At 42.8% G+C, this 22647-nt stretch overlaps 2 protein-coding genes across 2 annotated transcripts; both read right to left on the reverse strand.

Moving 5' to 3' along the window:
- Window positions 1–212: 212 nt before the first annotated feature.
- Window positions 213–17549, reverse strand: LOC134180805 (uncharacterized). The gene is made up of 3 exons (XM_062648336.1): window positions 17500–17549; window positions 14900–14970; window positions 213–7756 (listed from the first exon to the last, which is right to left on the reverse strand). Exon 3 carries the CDS (start codon window positions 7743–7745, stop codon window positions 483–485), a length of 7263 nt encoding a protein of 2420 aa, XP_062504320.1. The 5' UTR covers window positions 7746–7756; window positions 14900–14970; window positions 17500–17549; the 3' UTR covers window positions 213–482.
- Window positions 17550–20646: 3097 nt separating this feature from the next.
- Window positions 20647–22095, reverse strand: LOC134198296 (uncharacterized). The gene has a single exon (XM_062667665.1). It carries the CDS (start codon window positions 22093–22095, stop codon window positions 20647–20649), a length of 1449 nt encoding a protein of 482 aa, XP_062523649.1.
- Between the last annotated feature and the right edge of the window lie 552 nt (window positions 22096–22647).

The raw sequence follows: 22647 nt of genomic DNA on the forward strand, positions 1-22647 counted from the left end.
TTTAAAGACAGCGAGTTAGGATGCTGTGCTGTCTCTCTACGAGTTTCTATAGACATTCTAGTGTTGTAATGTGCAATAGAGTAAGAACGGGAGCCATATAGCAATACTAGTCAGAATCAAGACGAATCCATAGCACTAATTCCAGCATGAGAACACATCCACACCCACACGCCTACGCACAACCACACGCACACACAGACACAGCCTTCTCGATATATACAATAGCTGTGGCGTTCTTTCATTTCATTCGAGGTCTACATGAAGTTCAATCTATTTCAATACTGTATAGCATTGATAACACGCAAATCACACATTCAGCGAGCGTACTAAAAAACCAAAGTCCACTAAATCAGTCATAAGATAAGTTCTTACTAACGTCTATAGCTATAATTGGTCAGCAATACACATACGACAATATCAATGCATAAACATGCAACTGCAATAAGAGTCAAGAACAGTTAACAATCACGTTCCTTCCTTGTTTAGAGGTGCCGCTTCCAAGTTTCGGGAGCTTCCGCGTGCACTCGTATCTGCAAATGCATGAGTTGCGCTTTGTGCATGAAGAAGAAGTCGGCACTCGCCTGGGACTGAAAGTATACTGCATGCGTATGAGCATTGAAAGTCACCGTGAAGTGTCTATCAAAACCCAAAATCGTTCGATCTATGTCCGTTCGAACATCAATCGTTGCTTGTGCATAGTAGTCGGGTCTTTTGGAGCCGCCAAAAAACGTCGTCATCTTCTCGAATTCATGTCCGGCGTTGTTAATGAGAGGAACTTTCCTGGTGCCCCACTTGTTGATAGCAGTCAAAAAGTTGTGTCTGTTTGTCTGCTTATCCAACTTCTGCACGATGGCATTCCTAAATACTTTCCAAGCCCCCTGTAAAGTGTCTTTCGAGATATCACCGAAGTGTCCTTTGATGGCATCTAGTGCTGCTGCGTTGATGGCACCTTCCACAGCTTTCGTTGTTAAGCCATGAATATCGAGCATCAAGTAAGGAATGTTGTTGTATGAACAAGTAAACACGTTGGACAGTTTCCTTTTTATGATCCGGCCTGCCACTTTCTTTGCAACATCTGTAACGACTTTCAAGGCTGTCTTAAGTGCGTCTTCTTCCGCATGGACGGCGACTTCTGCGCCTTCGGCTGCAGCACCAAGAAATTCCGCAGCACTTTTGGCTCCTTTTAGTATAGATCCCACACCAGTCGTAGCCAAATTTATAATACCGTCTTTGAGAATGTCGCCCCAGCTCTCTCCCATGATTTTACCGTTGATAATAGTCCAAACAAATTCGATCCATAAATTGCCCGTCATTTCGGCAATTTCGTCGATGACTGCTGTCAGAATGTCATCTAGAATGGGAAATTTGCGCAAAAACTTGACGACGTCGTCGATGATATGAACTATAAATTTACCGATTTCTTCTGCAATGTGAGCAAGTAAGTGAAAAAGGCTGCTGAATAGGTGTCCTAGCCACGAAAGGAATCCATATCCGCTAGGGTCAGATCCACTTAACGGATTGAACCTTCCGTATGCGTACGAATTGTATCCGACCAGGCTGTACGAATTGTCGTTGGTTGGATCTGGTGTAGAAAACGTGCAGTGAGTGCTGTCATACAGTCTTCCTTGCATATGAATGAGGTCACCTCCGATGTCTAACAGCTGCTCATGTCCATCGTAACCTTGCTGGTCTGTGTGTTGGTAACGAGACAACAGATTGTTAGCTTCATCGAGAGACAAAAATGTTACATTCTGAACTGTTTCGTCGCGGCGTTTCAGCGGTAGCCAAGTGAGAGGGGATCTGGGAGATCCGCAAACATCAAAACTGTATTCTTGTACGACCTTTCCAGACTCATCAGTGACAAGAGACAGAGACCCCTTGACATCAGTATACGGGTACACAACATACAATTGATCATATCCTCCTCGAATATCTGTAACGTTGCCATGAGAATCGTTAACCACCTTTACGGTGCCGTTAATGATCCTGACTACAACTGCGTACGTTTCAATGTAATGTTTCTGCACAGTAGAGGGTTTCAGGACCGGATCGCGTGTCGTCTCTTCGTGGTAGAGATCGTCGACGTACATGGTAGTGCGGTACGTGCGCAGAGTGACGTTAGACGAGTTACCTTCTTGTGTAACGTTCAACCGCACTCTATCACGACGTCCTATTAGTTTGCCTGTCAATGTATAGTCAAATATCGTAGTGAATGGACCACGCGTTATGTTTACAGGTTTGTTCATCGAATTATATCGGATGGAAGTTCCATTGCCAGAAACTCGATTTCCGTTGGCATCGTATTCAAACTCGTATAATAAAGAAGTATTGCTACTTTTTCTGACTTGTTTGATTGCATGTGGATGGTCAGAAGAATAATGAAATTCTCCGACGTCGCTCTTGTAGATCAAATTGCTGTTGTCGTCGTATCGAAACTCTTGCACAAATGGCGTTCCAGAGCCTTGTAGTGATGCTTTAATAATTCTGTTAAGCTCATCGTATTCAAAACTCTCCTGCAAACCCTTTGTACCGTCCACTCGTTCAATGACGTTCTCTGCGTCATCGAGTGTGTACTTGATATCTTGCACGGTCACCTTATTCCCGTAAGTACGTATGGAAAGCAAAGTGTGAGACAACGCATCGTAACCATATTCCGTCACTAAACCATTTCCTCTTTGTTCTTTAGTTACTTGGCCATTCGAATTGAATTCAAGTGCTTGCCACTGAACTCTTCCCATCATGTCCACTACTTTTGTAACTCGATTGTTGTCATCATACATCGGGGTGAACGAAAACCCTGTTGGATAAACAATGCGAGTCAGTCTGCCAGTAGAATCGTAATCATATTTAAGTGTCGAATTGTACCAACACCCATTTGCAGATGATTTTGGCAAATCCAATTCCGGCAATTGAAACTTTTTGTCAACTTGAATAAGTAGTCCTTTTAAATCATACGTGTAGTTTAGACAGTATTTGACATCACTGTTAACGGAATACTCTGCTACAAGTTTGTCTGGAAATTGTTTGCTGTAATTGTAGTAGTGACTGCCTTCCGCGCTATGTGCTGCCATAGCTCTGCCGCGTGCATCCCATTCAAAAGTTACATTATTTCCGTTTGGATCTTTCTGCCAAATAAGACGTCCCCTGCTGTCATGACCGTATTCATACCTTACACAATTAGTGTTACCATCTTTACAACGTCCCCTATCAGGATGAATAATAGCTTGCTTGTATCCACCTTCGTCGTACGCGGTACGAAGAAGCCAATCAAAGTCTTTGTCGTTGATATGACCTTGAACACCCAAGAGATTACCGTCAGGATCGTACCAATAACGAAGTTGCTCTTGCATCTCACCAACTACCTCCACCACTAAATCTGCAGCGTTTGTTACATGTTTCTTTTTTCTGCCAAGAGGATCTATGAATGTTATATTAGAGCCAACAGTTTGAATGTTGACTTTCCGGCTAGGAAAAAGAGAGTTCGTCACACTGACTACTCGTCCATATTCATCTCTTCCATAATCAAGCGTTATTACAGATTCTGTCGTGGTTGTGTGAGGCAACGATAAGGTTTTGGGTTTACCAAACTTGTCATATTCTGTAGATTCTGTAATAATTTGATTGTCATTTTTTAAGGTTTTGCTTACTCCTACGCGTCTACCGTGTCGATCAAAATACTGATAAGATGGTGGACCAATGATAGGCTGAATTACTTTGACATAAACAGCATTAGAAAATGCAGCGCACGAGACTGTATTTGCCAATGGCTTGTTATTGTATTGTGTCGCCAGGTGGCTATCACAGTACATCAGAGACGTATTAACCCCTTGTCCTTGAGATGAGACGGCTTGCAATTCTCTCATAAGAGTATCATATTGATGAATAATAATATCACCGCTGTCTCCAGTTTCTCTTAGAATTTGACCTGCTGCTCCATGAGCCCAATACTGACAAAATCCAATAACGTCGCAATACTTGACTTGAAATCGTCCACTTGTATCATACCCCATATTCACTATTTGAGGTTTGCTTTCTCCCGATGCCAAAGATTCCACACGAACAACATTGCCTCTTGAGTCACGAGTCGACGTAGTGACAATTTCGTACGGTGTACCGGCAAGCAGTGTTTCTGACGTGATGGTGCCTGTCTCTATGTCAAATGTCCGTTTGGCTTCCTTTTTATAGACGATCCATTGACGTCCAGTTCGATCAGTATGTCTATGGGAAGAAACAAGTAAGTCATTTGGAAGATTTTCCCACGCTACTTGAGATGTTTCTATGATTTCTTCCGGCAAGCCAATGAGCCATTTCGATGCATCATTGCGATATTTTGTTGTAGTTGTTTTTTCATAAATTCCGTACACGTCTGAAGAAGTGTAGTTTGTGTCGATTGGATTGCCAAAACCATCGAAAGCAGTCTCTCTCCTTTCTGACCTAACCAGTTGACCAGTTTCTGAGTTGCTAACTTGCGACTGTTGCACAACTTCGTATGCAAGAATAGCGTCGGTTGTTATCGGTTGTAGCTGAATGTCTTTCACACTCCACGTGTTGTTCTGGTCTCCAAGCAAAACGCCACTTTGAGAAAAGGTGCGCAATCGTTCAGGCAACCGTTTCTTCCTCCGAGTAAAGTCCTGACTAAAATCTGTTGTCTGACTTATTCCCGTAACCGACTGCGTGCTAGTGATCTGAGCAAATCCCAAGCTGCCGTAACCTCGCGTGTGCACAGCAAAACCGGCGTAAAAATGTGTTACAGAAGACGTGCCACCCGAACCGTCATCGTGATCGATAGATTGAACTAAGTAACGATGTGATACAGGCAAAGCAACGTATGGACCTTTTACCACTGAAACGCCATGTGCTGGAGTTTTAGAGTAAACAGATAAACTGGTCATGGGTTCATACTTCAGCGATGTCCACGATCCAAAACCATTTTGCAATTTTGTCAATTTATCCAAAGGAGACCGTCCCTGGCTCGGCACCACGTACAGCTTGCTATAAAAGGGATCGTTCTTACAAGTGTAGAAATGAAGATGAAAAGCTCCAATGTCGACACGACCGTCTCCGGTCACATCGGCAACAAACGGTTCATTTACATCAGTGCTAGATGCAGACTCCACGCCTGAAGAAAGCCTAATTTCCTCAAGAGAACTAAACTCAAACTTTTTAGGTAAAGAGTAAGCAACGTAAACAAGGAAACGATCTTGCTGCTTGCCAGGTGTGCGGATTGCTACAAAATCACCTCTACCGTCACCGTTCATGTCAAAAATATATTGTTGAGCTACCTCCGATCCCCAACCAAACGGCAATACTGATATGACTTTTGAAATTGCAGGAGTAAACTTTCCATCACCTGTACTTCTGGATATCCAAGCTGACCATCCCGTATTATCAATACTGGACACGACGAGATCCAAAGTTCCTCCACCTAAGTTGGCAATTTGAATCGAGTGATTGCCTTCTGTGCCAACATTGTCGCTTGAAAGGATTTGCTGTTTCAATGGTTCGTACAAACCGTTTCTTTGAGACTTGGAAACAAAAGTCATAATACCGCGTGGCCCTGCATATACAGCTATAAGATCAGGTGAACCATCACCGGTAACGTCTTGATAAAGCAGTTCGTATTTGTCAGCAGAGCCAATTATAGAATCAAGATGCGAAATCATATTTGTTCTGTTTATAAAGAAGCCATTTCCATCTCCCATCGCGGTCATGACTTTCCATCCGTTGCTCCCTCCACACGCAATCAGTAAGTCTAGCTTAAAATCAGGAATGACGTCTTGTAGGATGACGTCACATTTTAGTGCTGAAGCATTACCTAAGAAATCGATTGCTTGGTTGACATGGCTGTATTGAACGGCATCATAAAAACCTCCTCCACGTCCCTTAGCAGTCACCGTTGTTATGTATACCTCACTTCCGTCTATCGTAGGACGCCACTGAGGCTTTGCCTTGGAATCGACGATCAAAACGGCCATCACATCGGGAATGCCATCTCCAGAGAAGTCGTTCATAAAAACAGAAAAAGTTGCATTCTTTTCATCTACGACTACGGACATAAAATGGTAAAACTCAGTCCATTCAGTTCCCGATGAAATTAGGTCTATTTGTATAGCAGGCTTAAAAGAGCCATCTCCATTGCTTAGGTATGTCTGCATAAGAAAGCCATTTGCATTCCAGGTTGTCACTACTACGTCTGCTTTAGCGTCTCCATTTACATCTACGGTCAGCCTTTTTGTCAATGTAGGGTAGAATAGCTTTGTGCCTTTGCTTTCTTGGCAGTTCACCTCATAATACCAACTAGACGGAACCGTCATAGAGTTAGTTTTTAAAGTATCATTTTGAAGAGGAGAAATTCCTAAACCGCCGTCATAAGAAAACTTTATGGGAAGTTGGCAAACGGTGTCACATCCATCACACAATTGTAAACTTGAAAGTAGACTACGCCCACTGACAGGAGATTGTTCATAATTAAAATAGTATTTAAAAATTGGTATTAGATTTTGAGATGAACTGTTTCCAGATGACATTTCGTTGACGGATTGAACTGGAAAATCGTCAGAGTTTTGTTGTGGTATAGTGGAGTAACTGGTTATCGCTGACAACAGTTTAGTGGTACGAAGGGGAATACCACTCACATATCCTTCGGTTTCATCTGACCTGGGTATGTAGGTAAACTCTACTTTAGCGTTTCCTTCGGCGTACTTGATAGCAGTACGGTACCAGTCAGCCGATCCGTCAGTAGATTGTTGGTATTCCATATTGATAGGATTGTCAAATGGGTCACTTACTGAGCTAGCTTGCCATATAAAAACCGCTCCATTTGCTGCCATAATCCTAGAGTCAGCCGTTACGCCGAACTCACGTTTAATACCATTGGGAAGATGAGCGGTCCAGTAGATTGGACCGAAACCATTTCGTGGACCGTAAGCTTTGTATAAAATTTTACTGTACCGCGCTGTTTGATAAATTTCTCCTTGATAGTTTTGTGAATCGGGCGTCTGACCTCGAACTAATACAAGCTGATCTGAACCAGAGCAGAAAGCATCTTTTTCCGTTAACGTGATTCCTTGAGAGTATCCGTTCTGTTCCCAGGTTTTTGGGCAACGTGATATGCTGGGTAAAAAAGCCATTCCCCACCCCTTACCCAACACGCTATCACCAGCATTTGCATTGTATTTAAGAGCCAGATTAGGATTGTGACCACCCGCACCATGCGGCGTACTCAAGGGAATGGTAACATCAACATCACCATCTGATCCACTTGCTTTCACATCTGCTTGAATGATTCCCACTACAGGAACGCGAGCAGGTTCATGCTTGTCACAATATGGTACGCTATTCTGCTGGAGACGTTGCAGTGGCTGTTCGGCTTGAAAACGGTGCAATCTCACTTGATCGTCGATTCTAGTTGTTGAAACAATCGAAAAGCCTGTCACGTTCTTAAAAGGCTGGGTTTTATCTTTAAAACTGCACACAAACTCTTCTGTTATTGGAAAAGCTTTACTCGCATTCTGTGCATGTGAGTTCTGAGACTCCACGTATTTGGTGAGGAGTACTACTGCTGTACCAACTCCCGCAACAATAATACATATAAACAGGAAAATAATTACTCGTTTGGTGGTGCAGAGTTTCTTCTGACCGTTTTCTAGATTTTGTTCGGTTGGGTGTTCGTTCGAACAGTAAGTAGGGCTTCTGACGTCGCTATTAACCAAAAATGTCGTTTCTGTAATCGTCTCGTCGTTCATGCTCACAAACTCTAAAGAGCAAAAAGGATTAAATTTCAATGTTTGTCATAAGCGTAATCAAAAAGGATTAGGAAACCCAAACAGTCCGTTACAGCAATAAATATTTAATTTAGAAGACTTAAGAAGTCTTGTCAACAATACATATAGTACAGTAATAATAGCAATAGCAAAATATATAAAATTTGAAATTTACAAACGTAAGCTTGAAAAGATACAAGATCTCAGCATGCATGTAAGCATACGTGTGTGCAGATGCACACTTGCTTAAGAATATGCGCGAACAGAGTATTTACAACAGTATAATAACATATGCATGATTCTACGAACTGTTTCTTTTACTGTTTGTTCTATCACATTACTTGTTATTCTAGCTTTAATATTTATAGTTTATTTTAAGTTTAATTTTTAATTAATGGCTATAAAACATGACCGAAAAACAGCAAAAGGTCAACCTCAGTTCTGTCTCAAATTGGCAACACCAGTATATACCGGTCAGTATGTACACTTTGCAGCAAAAGAACAGTGGCCCACTGCAAAAGGCGTAGAGTGCTCGTGCATCATGACCGTAATCTTGGGCGTAGTGGGAACTGGCGGCGTACTGAGATTTCATGAGTAGAATAATCTAACGCCCTATTACTAGTTTGCATACATTTGACAATTTTGGTCTTTGAAAACAGCCTTCCAAGAAATTGAATTGTTTCTGAAGTGAAAACAAACTTTAGTTTAGACCAATTCTCCCGTTTCTCCACCAATAAAGACTTTGCATGCGATCAAGCAGAGGGATGCTACAGGGTCAGCAAATGAGGTAGTATAACAAAAAATTTCCTAATATTTTCATGCATGGGCTTGGAAAGTTTGGGTGAACCTTAAGAAATAAGACTTCAGGAAGGAACTAAACCTCATGCTATCTGTGCTCTTAGGAATGTTCCCATTCCACACTGGAAAAAGGTTAAATCTGAATTGGAAAGAATGGAGCAACTACGGGTCATCGAGATAGTCTAACAACAAACCACATGGTGCCCAAACATTCAGAGGACATTAGAATTTGTGTTGATCTCAAGCCATTGAATGAGAATGTAATGTGGGAAGTTTATCCCAATACGCAGGGTAGATGACACATTGGCCAGACTATCCGGAGATTCTGTCTTTAGCAAGATATATACGGCAAAGCTATTGGCAAATTCCTCTAGTCCCTCAGTCACAACCACTAACAACTTTGGCACTCCTTATGGCAGGTGTTGCTTCGAAAAACTCCCCTTCGGATCCTCAAGTCGAACTGAAATGTTCCAGAGAAGGTTGTTAACAATCTCAGAAGGACTGGATGAAATTGTCGGTCACATGGACGATGTTCTTGTGTTCGGAAGCAGCCAAAGGAAGCACGACCATTGGGGTGATGCAGGTTCTGCGACACCTGGATAGAGACGGCAGGCGTCATCCTCAATCGCAAAAATGTGTATTTAAGACTCACACTGTAAACTTTTTGAGTCACTTGATTACTGATAATGACATTCAAGCCGATCCAGGGAAGATCAAGGCAATACAAACCTTGCAATCCCCACGAATACAACAGAGCTCCAACACTTCTTAGGAATGGTGAATCAGTTCGCAATTTTTTTGCTTCAATTGGCTGACATAAGTCAGCCACTACGTCAGCTGTTGATTACAAAGAATGCATGGCTTTGGAATCAGCCACAAGAGCAAGCACTCTTACAATTCAAACATGAGCTGACACAACCGGTAGTTCTCGCTCTACATAATCTTCAGAAGAAGTCGAAAGTATCAGCTGACGCATCTTCCTAGGAATTAGGTGCTTTCCTGCTTCAAGAGGAAGAACATGACTGGTGACCATTCGCATTCACTTTAAGGTCAATGACGCTGACTGAAGCAAGATATTTTCAGGTGGAAAAGGAAGCCCTGGCGGTTACGTGGGTATGTAAAGTTATCACATTTCCTAGTGGAAAAACAGTTCCAGATCGAAACAGACCATAGCCCCTTCATAAATTTTGCTCCGTACAAACATTTGGACACTCCACCACTTTCCATTCAGTTTCTACTATGGAGGGCCAGGTATACTTATACAATAGAGCACGTTCCGGGGAAAGACCTTTACACGGCCGAGACACTGTCAAGAGCACCAGTGATATCAGAAGACCAGTGGTGGAAGCTTTGTGGAATCTACTGTAAGCTTCTTACCGTCAAATGAACAACGCTTGAAAGGATGCCGCAAAGCTCAGATATAGAAGATGGACTATGCCAACGAGTCATTGATTAGCCTACTAGAAGAGACAGAGGTCTGGGTAAAGTCTAAGGCCAAGCCTCAACGACAGGAAAGAAAGCAACGGTAGTCTTGAAAGCGGACACACCACGAACGTACATCATTGCAATTCTTACAAGGGGATTTCGGAAAAATTGAAGTCAGATCATTCAGGTCTCGATCACCAACAGAAACCATGTAGGCATTCGTCTGGGTGGACGCATTGTCTAGTCTGTCTCAGGGTGGAGAACCCACACAAGGCAGCAAACAGGAAGTCTTTTCCAACCCCCAGACAGACTAGACTTGTGGGGGGAGATGTGGCGTAACATGCGATTAGAGTGTGCATGCGTAGAACTAAACTAGAGCGACGCCCCTGTTATCGGACACCATCAATCATTGGACAGCCGTGCAAGAAGTAAACGAAGTAAGACTGAGCTTTGCTAGAGCCCACAGTAAGAAGGATTAGTAAAGACTGTGATTCCAGACGCGGGACTTCCAAAGGCTTGAAACGGTTATGCTAAGACAGTAAAAGTGATCCTTCTCTGCGATCCCGTTCATCGGACACCACCATCATTCACTGGACACGACCTCCCACATGAAAACGCAAAGGCAATTCTGCAACTTCGAACCTGAGATAGGTTTATAGGTGACTACCTAACACAACAACACTATCACTGTCTCCGTTTACTACTCTCCAGGAGAGATAGCGCACGCTCATTGAGTCGAGGTAACGCCCCTTTCTTCAAACAGTCGTTTTGTCTTTGCAGCAGCAGTCTGCAGGTAATATGTCATAAGAGAGAGTTGGAAGGAAATATCGTACGGCCCCCAATTTGTTTGATCTCTATTTGACTCAGCAACGGTTAGTAGCGGAAACTGCTAAATGTTTTCTGCTGACAAGCTCACTCTGTTGGCATCTACTAGCCCTCTGGTACTGTCTAGTCTTCCCTGCGTAAGAATTTGAACTCCTGAGTGTCTTGCAGCACAACGGCGCAGACTTGATGCACCGGATGTAGCAGACGATTCACGTCATCCATGTTCGAGCTTTGCGGTGAGCACATTCGCCCAACTCGCACAGGAACAGCCCGTGCTTTCCTTTTAAGGCCCCTAAATTGTTACTTGGCTCTGAATAGGACGTGTGCAGGTGTTTCTATCTCAGTTTGATATCTACCTTTGCCTGACCTTGCACCGTCCCGAAGTGCAGCACGACATCGTTGGTACAAACAGCTGTACCGAATGCGGGAACTTTTTTTATTATCAGTGCAGCTAGAACCTTCACCCCTGCTTCTCCTAGGTAAAGTTGAATTAGATTACATCAAGTCCATGTCAACGCGCGCTACACAGCGATCACTTTCTTTGCAAATGGTAAAAGAGCGTTTTAGCACTTCAATTCTGCCCTTTCATCGGTTTCGGTTGTCGTCTTCTTTATTGGATGGCTAGTTCGTTCAAGCAAAATCTTTTTACACGTCCTAGTGGGGGCGTGGTTACTGGAGAAATGACTCAGAATTGCCGTTGAGCACTCTAGGCAAGCGTTCTGCATTCTGCGGCGTTTCAGATAACTAAATTTAATCAACTGCAGTTATTTGAAACCTAGAGCTGTTGCCGAGAAGGTAGGAAGGCAAGAAAATGGGTGTCCGACGACTGGGGCCTTTACCACGGGCGTTTGACTGACTGTAACTCTTACAGATCTCGGCTGACATGCAGGGTAACAACACGATTTGTAGGTAAAGAGTTGTTGATTAGCTATATATAAGTAACTAAGCTGAAGGATGCGTGTGTGCAATTTATACGCTACTGTCCGGTGAACGATGTGCTTTGTCCGATGAACGGGTAGGCAAGGCTCCGCACAGTTTTCAATCTCACTCTAGGCAGAGAATAGGTACAATGGTCTCTTTTGGTGTGCTCAATTACAACTTGGATACCTACATTTATGATGTGGTAGGGACTGCGTTCAAAATGGGGTAACTGAGAACTCGCGTTCGGAATACGATGGTGTCCGAGGAACGGGACCGCGCTCTAGGTGCTGTGTCTAGTTGTACGGGAGTGCTGTAATTAATTAAAGTGCATGTCAACTGACAAAATAGTAAATGTAGACGTTCTATTGACATCTTAGTCTATTCCTGAGCTTCATGTAGCTACACAGCTAACATTTTTAGTTCTAATATTATTAGAAAATACACATCGTAGACTCCATTCCTAGAGGGGAACTCCTACGGAAATACAACCTGATCTCTAAATGTAGGCTTTATCGTAAAACTTCGTGCTGCGCTGCTTTCAGACCAGTCGTCGCCTTGGTAGCATCGGAGAAACGCGTGTTATGTGTACGGAGCGTGTGCCACACTGACACGACATGGGCGCTAAGCTCCGCCTTTTTCAAATAAATTGCCTTCGTAGCTCAGTAATCTTGCCAGTAAACTACACGCAGACTAAACAGGAATGGCAACTAGAGAGGGATCTTGTGTTTTAAGGCCTTAGAAGAGATTCCTGTAACAAAAGTAGGATGCTAGAGGCCGTTTTCCCCAGCAGACTTGACCCTCTCCTCTCACAGAAGACGAGGCTAGCGCAATAACACTCAACGGTAATTAGTGTCAGTCTTTGCTCTATTGATCTACGATGAAAAACACGCTGAAGGTTCAAGTATGTCAAGGTAGCGTACACGTTCTCTTCGAGAGACCTGCGTATAGGCGGACACTCCCCGTCTTGTTGTTCTCTAGTCTTACGTTCACGTCAAATTTAGGTAGCAGTCCGGTATGCTCTGCCTTGGCGATAAGCATGTCTTCTAGATGTCTCATGAGCCGTGCTAGAGGATTGAGTATCCGGGAATGACGAAGGGGCGGTATTTATTGCCACGGTCACGAGTATAAACAGTGAAACAACTTACATGTTATGTACTACAGTAGTAGCTACACGTCTACATCATTGCGCTCGGGTAAAACTCTAAGGCTCAATCAAAGCCACTCAGCACCTGTAGCACTTCGTCCAGCTGTTTGAAAGGGGCGTGTCCACTTACTCAAGAGAACCTCATATTTGAACTCTCTGAATGCTTCTCTTGGTAGATTGATAGAACTAAGACTAACGCTAATTACCGTTGAGTTTTATTGCGCTGGCCTCATCTTCTGTGAGAGGAGAGGGTCAAGTCTGCTGGGAGAAAACGGCGTCTAGCGTCCTACTTTCGTTGCAAAGAGCTCTTCTAAGGCCTTGAACACAAGATCCCTCTATAATAGTTACCATTCCCGTTTAGTTTCCGTGTAGTTTACTGGCAAGATAACTGAGCTGCGCAGGCCATTCATTTGCTGTAGACGAGCGTAGCGCCAATGACGGATGAGTCTCCGTACCTAATTAGCGTTTTCTCTGGTACCAAAGCGACTGTTTGCGTGAAAGTAGTGCAGCACGAAGTTTCACGATAAAGCCTACATTTTGAGATCAGGTTGTATTTTCCCCTCTAATCGTCTTCAGCTATTAGAGCCTCTACAAGACTATTGTTAGAAAATGCGAAGCTAATGTCACAATTGAGATTGCCAAGTGTGTATGCACGCTTGCAGTTTATAGACAAACGTCAACATATACACAGCAAGGGCGCTATAGATGATCTACGTCCCTATCTGTAACCCACACTCTACCACATGCGGCGCCGCTCTAGTAGATAGCGCCATATATAGATCGAGAGAACGCCGTCCACTCCCACTGTCTGTGACCTGTGAGGCGACAGGTAGAGATCTAGTGATAGGAAGACATCACACAGTGAGAAACCAAAGTGCACATCTGCTGAATAGGCAACGAATCTAGCAGTAACGTCAGTGTGAAAAACAAAGTGAAGCTGCAAATGATTAAAGAAGACCTTGAAAGCGGCATAGCCCGAACGCTGTGAATGTTATCAAATTTTTGCATATTTTAAGCAAAACAGCAGACGTCGTCGCCACCTGTGAGAGATTTGTTGGCTTTTCGTAAACTTCTTCAACTGACTTAGTCTGGACACCTAAATTGTATCTACGATGCATGCGTGGTCTTCAGAGTAATGACACCCATATGATTCTCACAACTATAAGGTATCAAAAGGTGGCATGTCTAGAACGGCGCTCACAGATTGCAACAGTAATCGGTAAGTGATGATGACATTGTCTCGGCCACTAGACGACATTAGCTGTGCATACGCCAACGAGCACTACTACTTAAGCATGATGTCACACGTGACTCTAATGATCGAAGTGAGACTAGGTTTGCATTTACTTGCTTTCTGTAAGTCTGTCCACACAGTTGATCTCACTGTGAACGTTCGGCCCTTCGTACGACGACGTACGCGTACTGTAATTCTAGCAGCTGAAAAAGGTATTGAGAATTTCAAAGGGCGTTGACAAGTAAAGAAAGTGGGTGTGACCTCGACAAATCATCGTTTCTAGCGTAGAACGTAGCAAGGGGTCGCTGGAACTCCAAAATTGGGGAAGCCGGTTGCCAGAGTTTACCTTTTGATGAGACCTGTCTACCATCTAAGAGGCCACACCTGCTACTATTGGGGAGGGCATGGCTTCGCCATGCAGGTCTAGGCTTAACAACGCCACTGAACATAGTAAACAAGTAATTTTTGTAAATTGTGCGAACCGTAGCAAATACGTAGCTTCAAGAAACGGCACAGCCGCGTACATACCAACGACAATAGGAAGCCCACGCTAAAGCACCGCATGCACATCAAAGTGGCTGCTTCTCTAGATATCGTCACGACTATAGCTAGTGTTTATAGAGACTCTAGTTCAACAGCCGAACCCGCTGCGCAAGAACAAACATTTCCCGTCCTGTTTTCAAAACCGACTACCGTATACTCTACACCATCCAGTATGATAAAAGTTAGCAACATGTAGTGCACAACGGCGGTTACACTCTACAAGTTGGGATACAGAAGTGCACTTACCTTCGCGTGCCACAAATCTTCGAGTTCCATGCAGCTGTTCTCTCGAGCCGTCGCTGCCCCAACTGAGTAATCTTAAAACAAAATATATGTTGACGTCGACGTCTAATTTAATTAATTATTCAAACACTGTCACACAGTTCATTATGTATAGTGTCCTACATTAATTTCACTGCATTCATTCACTTGAGGGTATAAAACGTTAGCTAGTATCGCTACGCATGTTTCAATTTTATAGCGAATAAGCGTCAGTTCTGCACCAGAGTAGCTACCTGCCTTGATTGCATCATGCTTCTGCGCGTGAGCAATTTTTCAATCGTGTGTTGTCATCATGACATTGTTACCAAACGCGAATAAATTATGTTATCTTTATCCTGCGAGACATCACCGTCAGATTGTTCTCAACATATCTATACTAGAACACTTGAAGGAAGAATCAATCACCAAGTCAGACGTGTAATTACTTAGCCATACATGCAAGAGAGAGGGTGTAGCCCGCGCGCGCTCGCACGCACACACACACACACACACACACACACACACACACACACACACTTGACAAATAGGCCTACCACACGTTTGGTAATGTGTAGCTAGAGACCTCAAAGCCAAATAGACCTTCCAGTATAATGTCTACATAAAAGTTGTCTATAATTTCTTTACAAGTTACAAACCAGCAATTAGTAATGCATTAGCAATGCAGAAGAACAAATCAGTTGCTAATTACTGTGGAATCAAAACCCAAAAGCGGAAATGTAAAATATCTGTAATCAAAACCCGAAAGCGGATATGTAAATAGCCATGCTCTAGAGTCATAAGTACACACACAAGACGTGAGCGTTGCGCTTACGTAGCAGTTTCCAATTATTTGGCAAGTTTGCAGTCTAGATATAGACTAGCCACATCGCCTGACGTATACTGTAGTATACGAGCCGATTCTTTGCAAAGATAAATGGTTAAGCGACCTGGCCAGGCATACCGTAGACCTCTAAAGTCCCAGACTAGACGTGCAACGTCACGCCCTAGAGCGTACATTCCTCTCACTCATCCACAGAAATCATAGCTCTGATGAGCAAATTACAACTGGGTTTCGCACCTGCTAGCAAGAAGATGAGAGAAAGGATGGTCGACATCCATAGGCCCCGCAAACAACAGAGCGGCAAAGCAAGTTGTGATTAACGTTAAACTGGAGTTCGCAAATTTTAGTCTAAAATTCCATTGCCATTTGTGAGATAAAAAGATACCCATTTTGCCTCTCCCCAGTAGCTGGCTTTACAACATAACGACGCCATTTTAAAACAGTTGCGTAACCTGTTGCCAACCAATTAAGAACCATCAGTTTCGTTTTATTGGTATACTATCTTGAGGTTAGCATCCAATACTCACGTTGATTAACTTAGGGAAGAAGTCATTCTACTATTACTTATCAAAGCCTGCCTTCTAGTACTTTTGCAGACGCTTCAAAAAAGTGTCACCTGCAACTGCATCATCTAGATCTATTTTTCTGACGGCTCTTTCTGGTGGTCAAATTTTCCAAGAGCATAAATAAGGTAGCAAGAATGTTTCTCTTTGTTTGAAAACTCTTTCTAGCTAGACGTGTCCGGCATTTTTCTTGTTTGATATACAAGCTACTGTACATGCAGAATCAGCTTTGACTATATCCCTTCATGTAAGTGTTAGAGTTATCCCATACTAAAACTTCAAGGTTACCAGCCAAGGACTTGCAAGATAACGCACATAATAAAGCCAATTAATTAAGAAGTGATCCCACGAAAAACTGTTGATGTGCATCGTAATTGTCATAGTTGTACGAAAGAGCTTGTTCCAGTATTAATTAAATCGTACTCGGTTTCTGAAGAGAGTTATTGCGTATTATTGTATTATGCATGTGCACAGTTTGATACTCTCCAACACTAAGTCTCGCCGTTTCTGAGCTCTCTGTACACTTCGCGTAGAGAGCACTGCCACAGCAGGCTACAAGCAAGCCAACCGAGAGTAATCACTACTAATGGTTACAAGGAAATAATGGTTTTGTTCCTTTGTAGTTGTTTTCCTCTAAACACCTACCAGGCACCAAACTACACTAATATACCCTTACTCGCACTGGTGGGAGTTGCCAAACACAAACGAGAGTGGAGCTACAGACCAATTCGTGCGTTAGGCAGCAGTTTAGAGCTGAAAAGAGTCCTTTCTGCAAACAGCTGTCCAAGACAGTAACAAAAAAACCCGCAACACGTTGCATGCATCACTATCCCCTTGGAAAGTACGATTTTCTCCATTTACCGCACAACAATGCGACGCCGCTGTTAGTCCATAATTATAAAACATTGGCCAAGCATCTAACTACCGTTGAACGAGCACTTCAAACTTTTCACTTCCGGTTTCAAATTTGAAAGTCCGCTAGACACCAATTTGGTACGATAAAGGTCCAAATAGTAAGACAACACATTTTATAGTAGCAGAGAAAATGAGTTCTACACGTGTAGTTTCAGCACTGTTTGTATACGTCTCACAACTAACATGTGATCGCGTATTCGTGCAGAATACTGCAAGTGCGTGGCAATCACATGCACAGCACAGAATGCAAAATACATTTTACTTACCTTGCGCTTGCTAGAGATCACCTATACCCACTGTCCCACAGCTGCTGTTCAACGGCACCGCTAGCACCACTACACAAAAACAACTACTTGGTTTACGTAATTAGCATAAACATTTATAGTTACATTACATGCCACGCCCAATTCACACAAACGATCACCGTTTGAGTAAGTGACGTCACTGTGTAAGTTTTCTCTTGTCGAAATCCGGTCATAATGACGCCACAATTCAGGACAACAAAAGGAGAGGTAGTACTTGCAAGAGCAGCGAAAGCAATTTACAAGTGGGCAGACATAACGTGCGCTATAAGGCGATGTCCTAAAATGCGCTGATTCTTTAGTAATCGTTTACCCTAGACGGGAAATAGGCGACAATAGCCCACTGGCAAAAGTACACTCTTTGATAAGTGACCTGACCAGCTTGACCGGCTCCATCGCTCCAAACTTGTTACAGAAATTAGCATAAAACGAATAATTTGCATAAACCTTTGTAATTGTGTCTCTAATAGCACCTTAATATATTACACATAGATGAAGGTTGTCGTAAGTTCTAATACTACTTCACAATAATATTATTTAACATTCGTAGTGTCGGCGTTTCGATCTTGTTAGCCCCTCCTCTTTCCTGGATACATGCCCCGCCCAAGGTTTGAGTGCACAACATGCAGTACCCAAAATCCAAATGTGTTCGGTCGTAATGGCGTCGAAAAGCGTCGACAGTTTAATTATGGACACACTCTAAAAGTTATACATTCTCCAGACTAATTAGAATTCGCCCTACGAAAACAGAAACTGCGTTTCTTTTCCTGTTTCAGAGTCCTCGACCGTCCAGAGGTACGTCACGTGGTTGGTCTAAGACCTTTGCAGCATCTCAAACGGCAAGTTCAATGAGTATGACGAGTTCAAGTGACTTGGCACTACACTGTAGTTTAACAAGTTTAATTGAAAGGTTGATCGGAGCAATCTAAATTTAGTTTTATCATCAATCAGAGTTCACCAGACATTATGATGAACAATAATTATTAGAACACCTTTTGACAATAAGAATGTGGATCAAAGTCGTTTACACAATTACAAAGATATTTACATTTTCATTGTTCTAGATGATAAACTGCTTTAAATTGGTTTGAGAGGTAAAAGATATCTAGACAAGATTTATAAAATTTGAACATTAAAATTAAATTTTGGGTGATTAAAATAATTTGTACTTGAAAGGTGATGTTCTATTACTTGCATTTGTATTTAATTAAGTAATTGTTTAGAATGTCTGTCTCAAGTCACTACAGTCAAGCAAACAACAAGTACACGAGTCGAGTATAGCTAGAAACCTCTACAAAGATAACAGACTTTAGATCTTAGTAATTTTTAGCAATAACTATAAATTATTAGTAAGACTTAGTTACCTGTTAAAATACTAGCAAGAGTAAAAACAACCATTGTCTAGGTCTGTCCATTCCGACAACACCAACAACACAGTTCTGTTTCTCTAGACTGTTGTGCAACAAGCTAGCGCATCAAACACTTGAGTTTGGATTTGGAATTCAGCTACAGCACTAATCTACACCATTTCAAAATATCAGCAGCAAACCACTTGCTGGACCTTCATGAGTTGATTTCTAGTAACTAAGATCAACACTTGAGAAGAGTCAAGTTAATTAAATATTAAAGCTCCAAGGGTCCTAAAGAATTTTTAATTTTTAATTAATTAGTAACAACTGCTCCAAAGTGTAGCTTTTGTCTGCAAGCAATTAAATAGAAAATAAGATTTTTTAGTTTCGTTTTCCTGCATTAACGGAAGTAATGTCCTCCACCGTCCAGACATCATCCAGCCAACTTTCAAATTCAGATGACTTTAAACTAATAAACCAGTTAGAAAATTCAAAAAAATACTTAATAAATTAACGATAATCTAGACATAAGTTTTAATTAAAATTTGGTTGCAAATCTAAACTAAATCCATACAAGAATGGTAAATCTGCAATAACGTAGTGCTAGACCTATACTAGCAAATATTTGTCATATGAATTCTTGACCAAGCTATCTCCAACAAAGACCAGGTACTCATTTCTGCTCCTGAGTCAAGAGAGGCAATTGTGTGTGAGTTCCTTCAGGCTTGCCCAAGGAAATTACGTCTGTGCATATCTAACCCAGACCTACACTTGCCATCCGATGGTCCCGGATGTGTTACTCCCTAAACTAGCGACAGCTCTAATTGAGCTACAGACCCACACACTCACACTCTCTCTTTCACACACACGCGCACGCACGCACGCACACACACACACAGACTCACAACGATATGTCAGTCTTAGTCTTCTAAATTTAATTATTAATCTCTACGAAAGTGTACTCTACGTACTGTCGTGAGTTAAATTTCTCTAGACATGAGGCTGTTAGAATATTGTTTCTGAGAATCTCTCAACTAGTGGCGGCGGATATGGAGGGCTAAGGAGGTAAACTCCCCCCAACTCTGAGCACAGCCTTATTTTTGTAAGCAAACAGTACGGCAGTCAAGCAACAGAACTCGGTACGTAGCTATATAGTCCATGTACTTGGGGTCCTTTCATGTTTCGCCCCCCCCCCCCCCCCCGACTTTGAATCGTCTGTTTCTGATGAACGTTTGACTATGTTTATTGTAATGAAACCGCTTTCAGCACCTACATATACCGTAGTTGGAGCCGAGCTGTGCAGATATAGAGAGCAACCGTGACAATTTCTGTTTCGTCCATGCACGACCCATGCATGTCTGTATAGCCAAAAAGTAGTCGTGAAGCAACTTGTTGATGAAGTTAAATGTTTTTGCGGTGCTGATCTATTCAATGTGCGGTACTTGAGGTTCAGTCGCTTGTTTCTTTATTTCAAAATGAATACATAATAATGCTCCTTGCAAAAACACGATTAACGAGCGTACTAAAACGACAATGTCCACTGAATTGCTTGACACGAGCTATACTTTACTATTACTAACGTACTAGTATAATATAAATCATTGGTTAGCAATACACGAGCAACAACATCAATGCATCTGCAACTACAATAAGACACATATCCACAAACAATAAAGCGCTCCTGTTCCTTTCTCGCGTAAGCATCAGAGGTTTCGCTTCCAAGTCTCTGCAGGCTCCACGTGCAATTTTATCTGCAAAGACATCAGTTGCGCCTTGTGCAAGTAGAAAAATCCGCATTCGCCTGCGCCTGAAAGTATACTGCATGCGTATGAGTATTGAAGGACATCGTGAAGTGTCTGGCAAAACTTAATATCGTTCGGTCTATGTCCGTTCTAACATCGATTGTTGCTTGTGCATAGTAGTTGGGTTTTTGGGTACCGCCAAAAAAGGTTGTCATCTTTTCAAACTCGTGACTGACGTTGCTAACGAGAACTTTCCTAGTGCCCCACTTGTTGATAGTAGTAAAAGAATTAAGTTTGTTTGTCTGCTTATTCAACTGCTGCACGAGGGCATTCCTAAATCCTTTCCAAGCCTCCTGTAAAGTGTCTTTCGAGATATCACCGAAGTCTCCGTTGATGGCATCTCTTGCTGCTGCGTTGATGCTACCTTCGATGGCTTTCGTTGTTAAACCATGAAGATCGAGAATGAGGTAAGGAACGTTGTTGTATGAGAGAGTGAAGGAGTTGGGCAGTGCCTTATTGATCGGACCTGCTACGTCGTGTGCAACATTTCCAACGACTCCCATTAACATTTTGTCAAATACGCCTTCCGCGCAACCGATGGCTTTCATTTCGCCTTTAGCTAAATTAATAAGAAATTTCTCAGCACTCGCTGCTTCCTTTACTATAGATCCCAAACCACTCGTAGCCAAATTCATCATACCGTCTATAAGGCTGTCGCTCCAGCTCTCCCCCATAATTCTATCGTTGACGATATTCCAAACAAATTCTATCCATTCATTGCCCGTGACATCGGCAAATGTGTCGATGACTACTGTCAGGATGTCATCTAGAATCGGAAATTTGCGCAGTATCTTGACGACGACGTCGACGATATGAACTATAAATTTACCAACGTTTTCTACAGTGTTAACAAACCAGTGAAAAGCGCTGCTAAAGAAGTGACCAATCGCCGAAAAAAATCCGTATCCGCTGGGGTCAGATCCACTCAACGGATTGAACCTTCCGTATGCGTACGAATTGTATCCGACCAGACTGTGCGAATCGTCGTTGCTTGGATCTGGCGTAGAAAATGTGCAGTGAATGCTGTCATACAGTCTTCCTTGCATGTGAACCAGGTCACCTCCGATGTCTAACAGCTGCTCATGTCCATCGTAACCTTGCTGGTCTGTCTGTTGGGAACGAGACAACAGATTGTTAGCTTCATCGAGAGACAAAAATGTTGAAGACTGAAGTGTTTCATCACGACGTTTCAACGGTTGCCAAGTAAGAGGAGATCTGGGAGATCCGCAAACATCAAAACTGTATTCTTGTAAGATCTTCCCAGACTCGTCAGTAACAAGAGACAGAGACCCCTTGATATCAATGTACGTATATACAACATATAATTGATCGTGTCCTTCTCGAATATCTGTAACGTTGCCATGAGAATCGTTCACGACCTTTTCGATGCCGTTAATGACCCTCACCATCACCGCGTACGTTTCGATGTAATGTTTCTGTACAGTAGAGGGTTTCAGGACCGGATCGCGTGTCGTCTCCTCGTGGTAGAGATCGTCGACATATACGGTGGTGCGGTACGTGTGCAGAGTGACGCTAGACGAATTGGCTTTCTACCCGAGGCCCGGATTTCCGGGTGGAGGGTATAGTAGTCGTTCGACGACCGTACGACCCATCGACCGTATATATAGTTGGTTAGCGGAGATAAAAATGAAGCTATTCCGACCAATAGACGAGAAGTGGTGTCATTACTGACCAATAGACGAACGGGATGTCATCGTGAGGCTCCGCCTGTCTTCGTTTGGTAGCTGCTAACGAGAATTCGGCCATCGGGCGTCCGTCCTGTACATGGTGTTTAGTCCTTTGCTTTAAGGGTTTAGCACTTACATTTTTACGTGTATGTTTCCCCAACAAGAACCAGGGCGAGGTGTAGCTATACCTGACTTGTAACATTTTGCTTGTTCCACAGTGTTTCTGCATAGTGGTTTTGCAGTCTGCCAGCTTGAATTTTGGGTGTGCGTGGC

The sequence above is a fragment of the Corticium candelabrum genome, chromosome 1, assembly GCF_963422355.1.
Source record: "Corticium candelabrum chromosome 1, ooCorCand1.1, whole genome shotgun sequence".
Classification (NCBI taxonomy): domain Eukaryota; kingdom Metazoa; phylum Porifera; class Homoscleromorpha; order Homosclerophorida; family Plakinidae; genus Corticium; species Corticium candelabrum.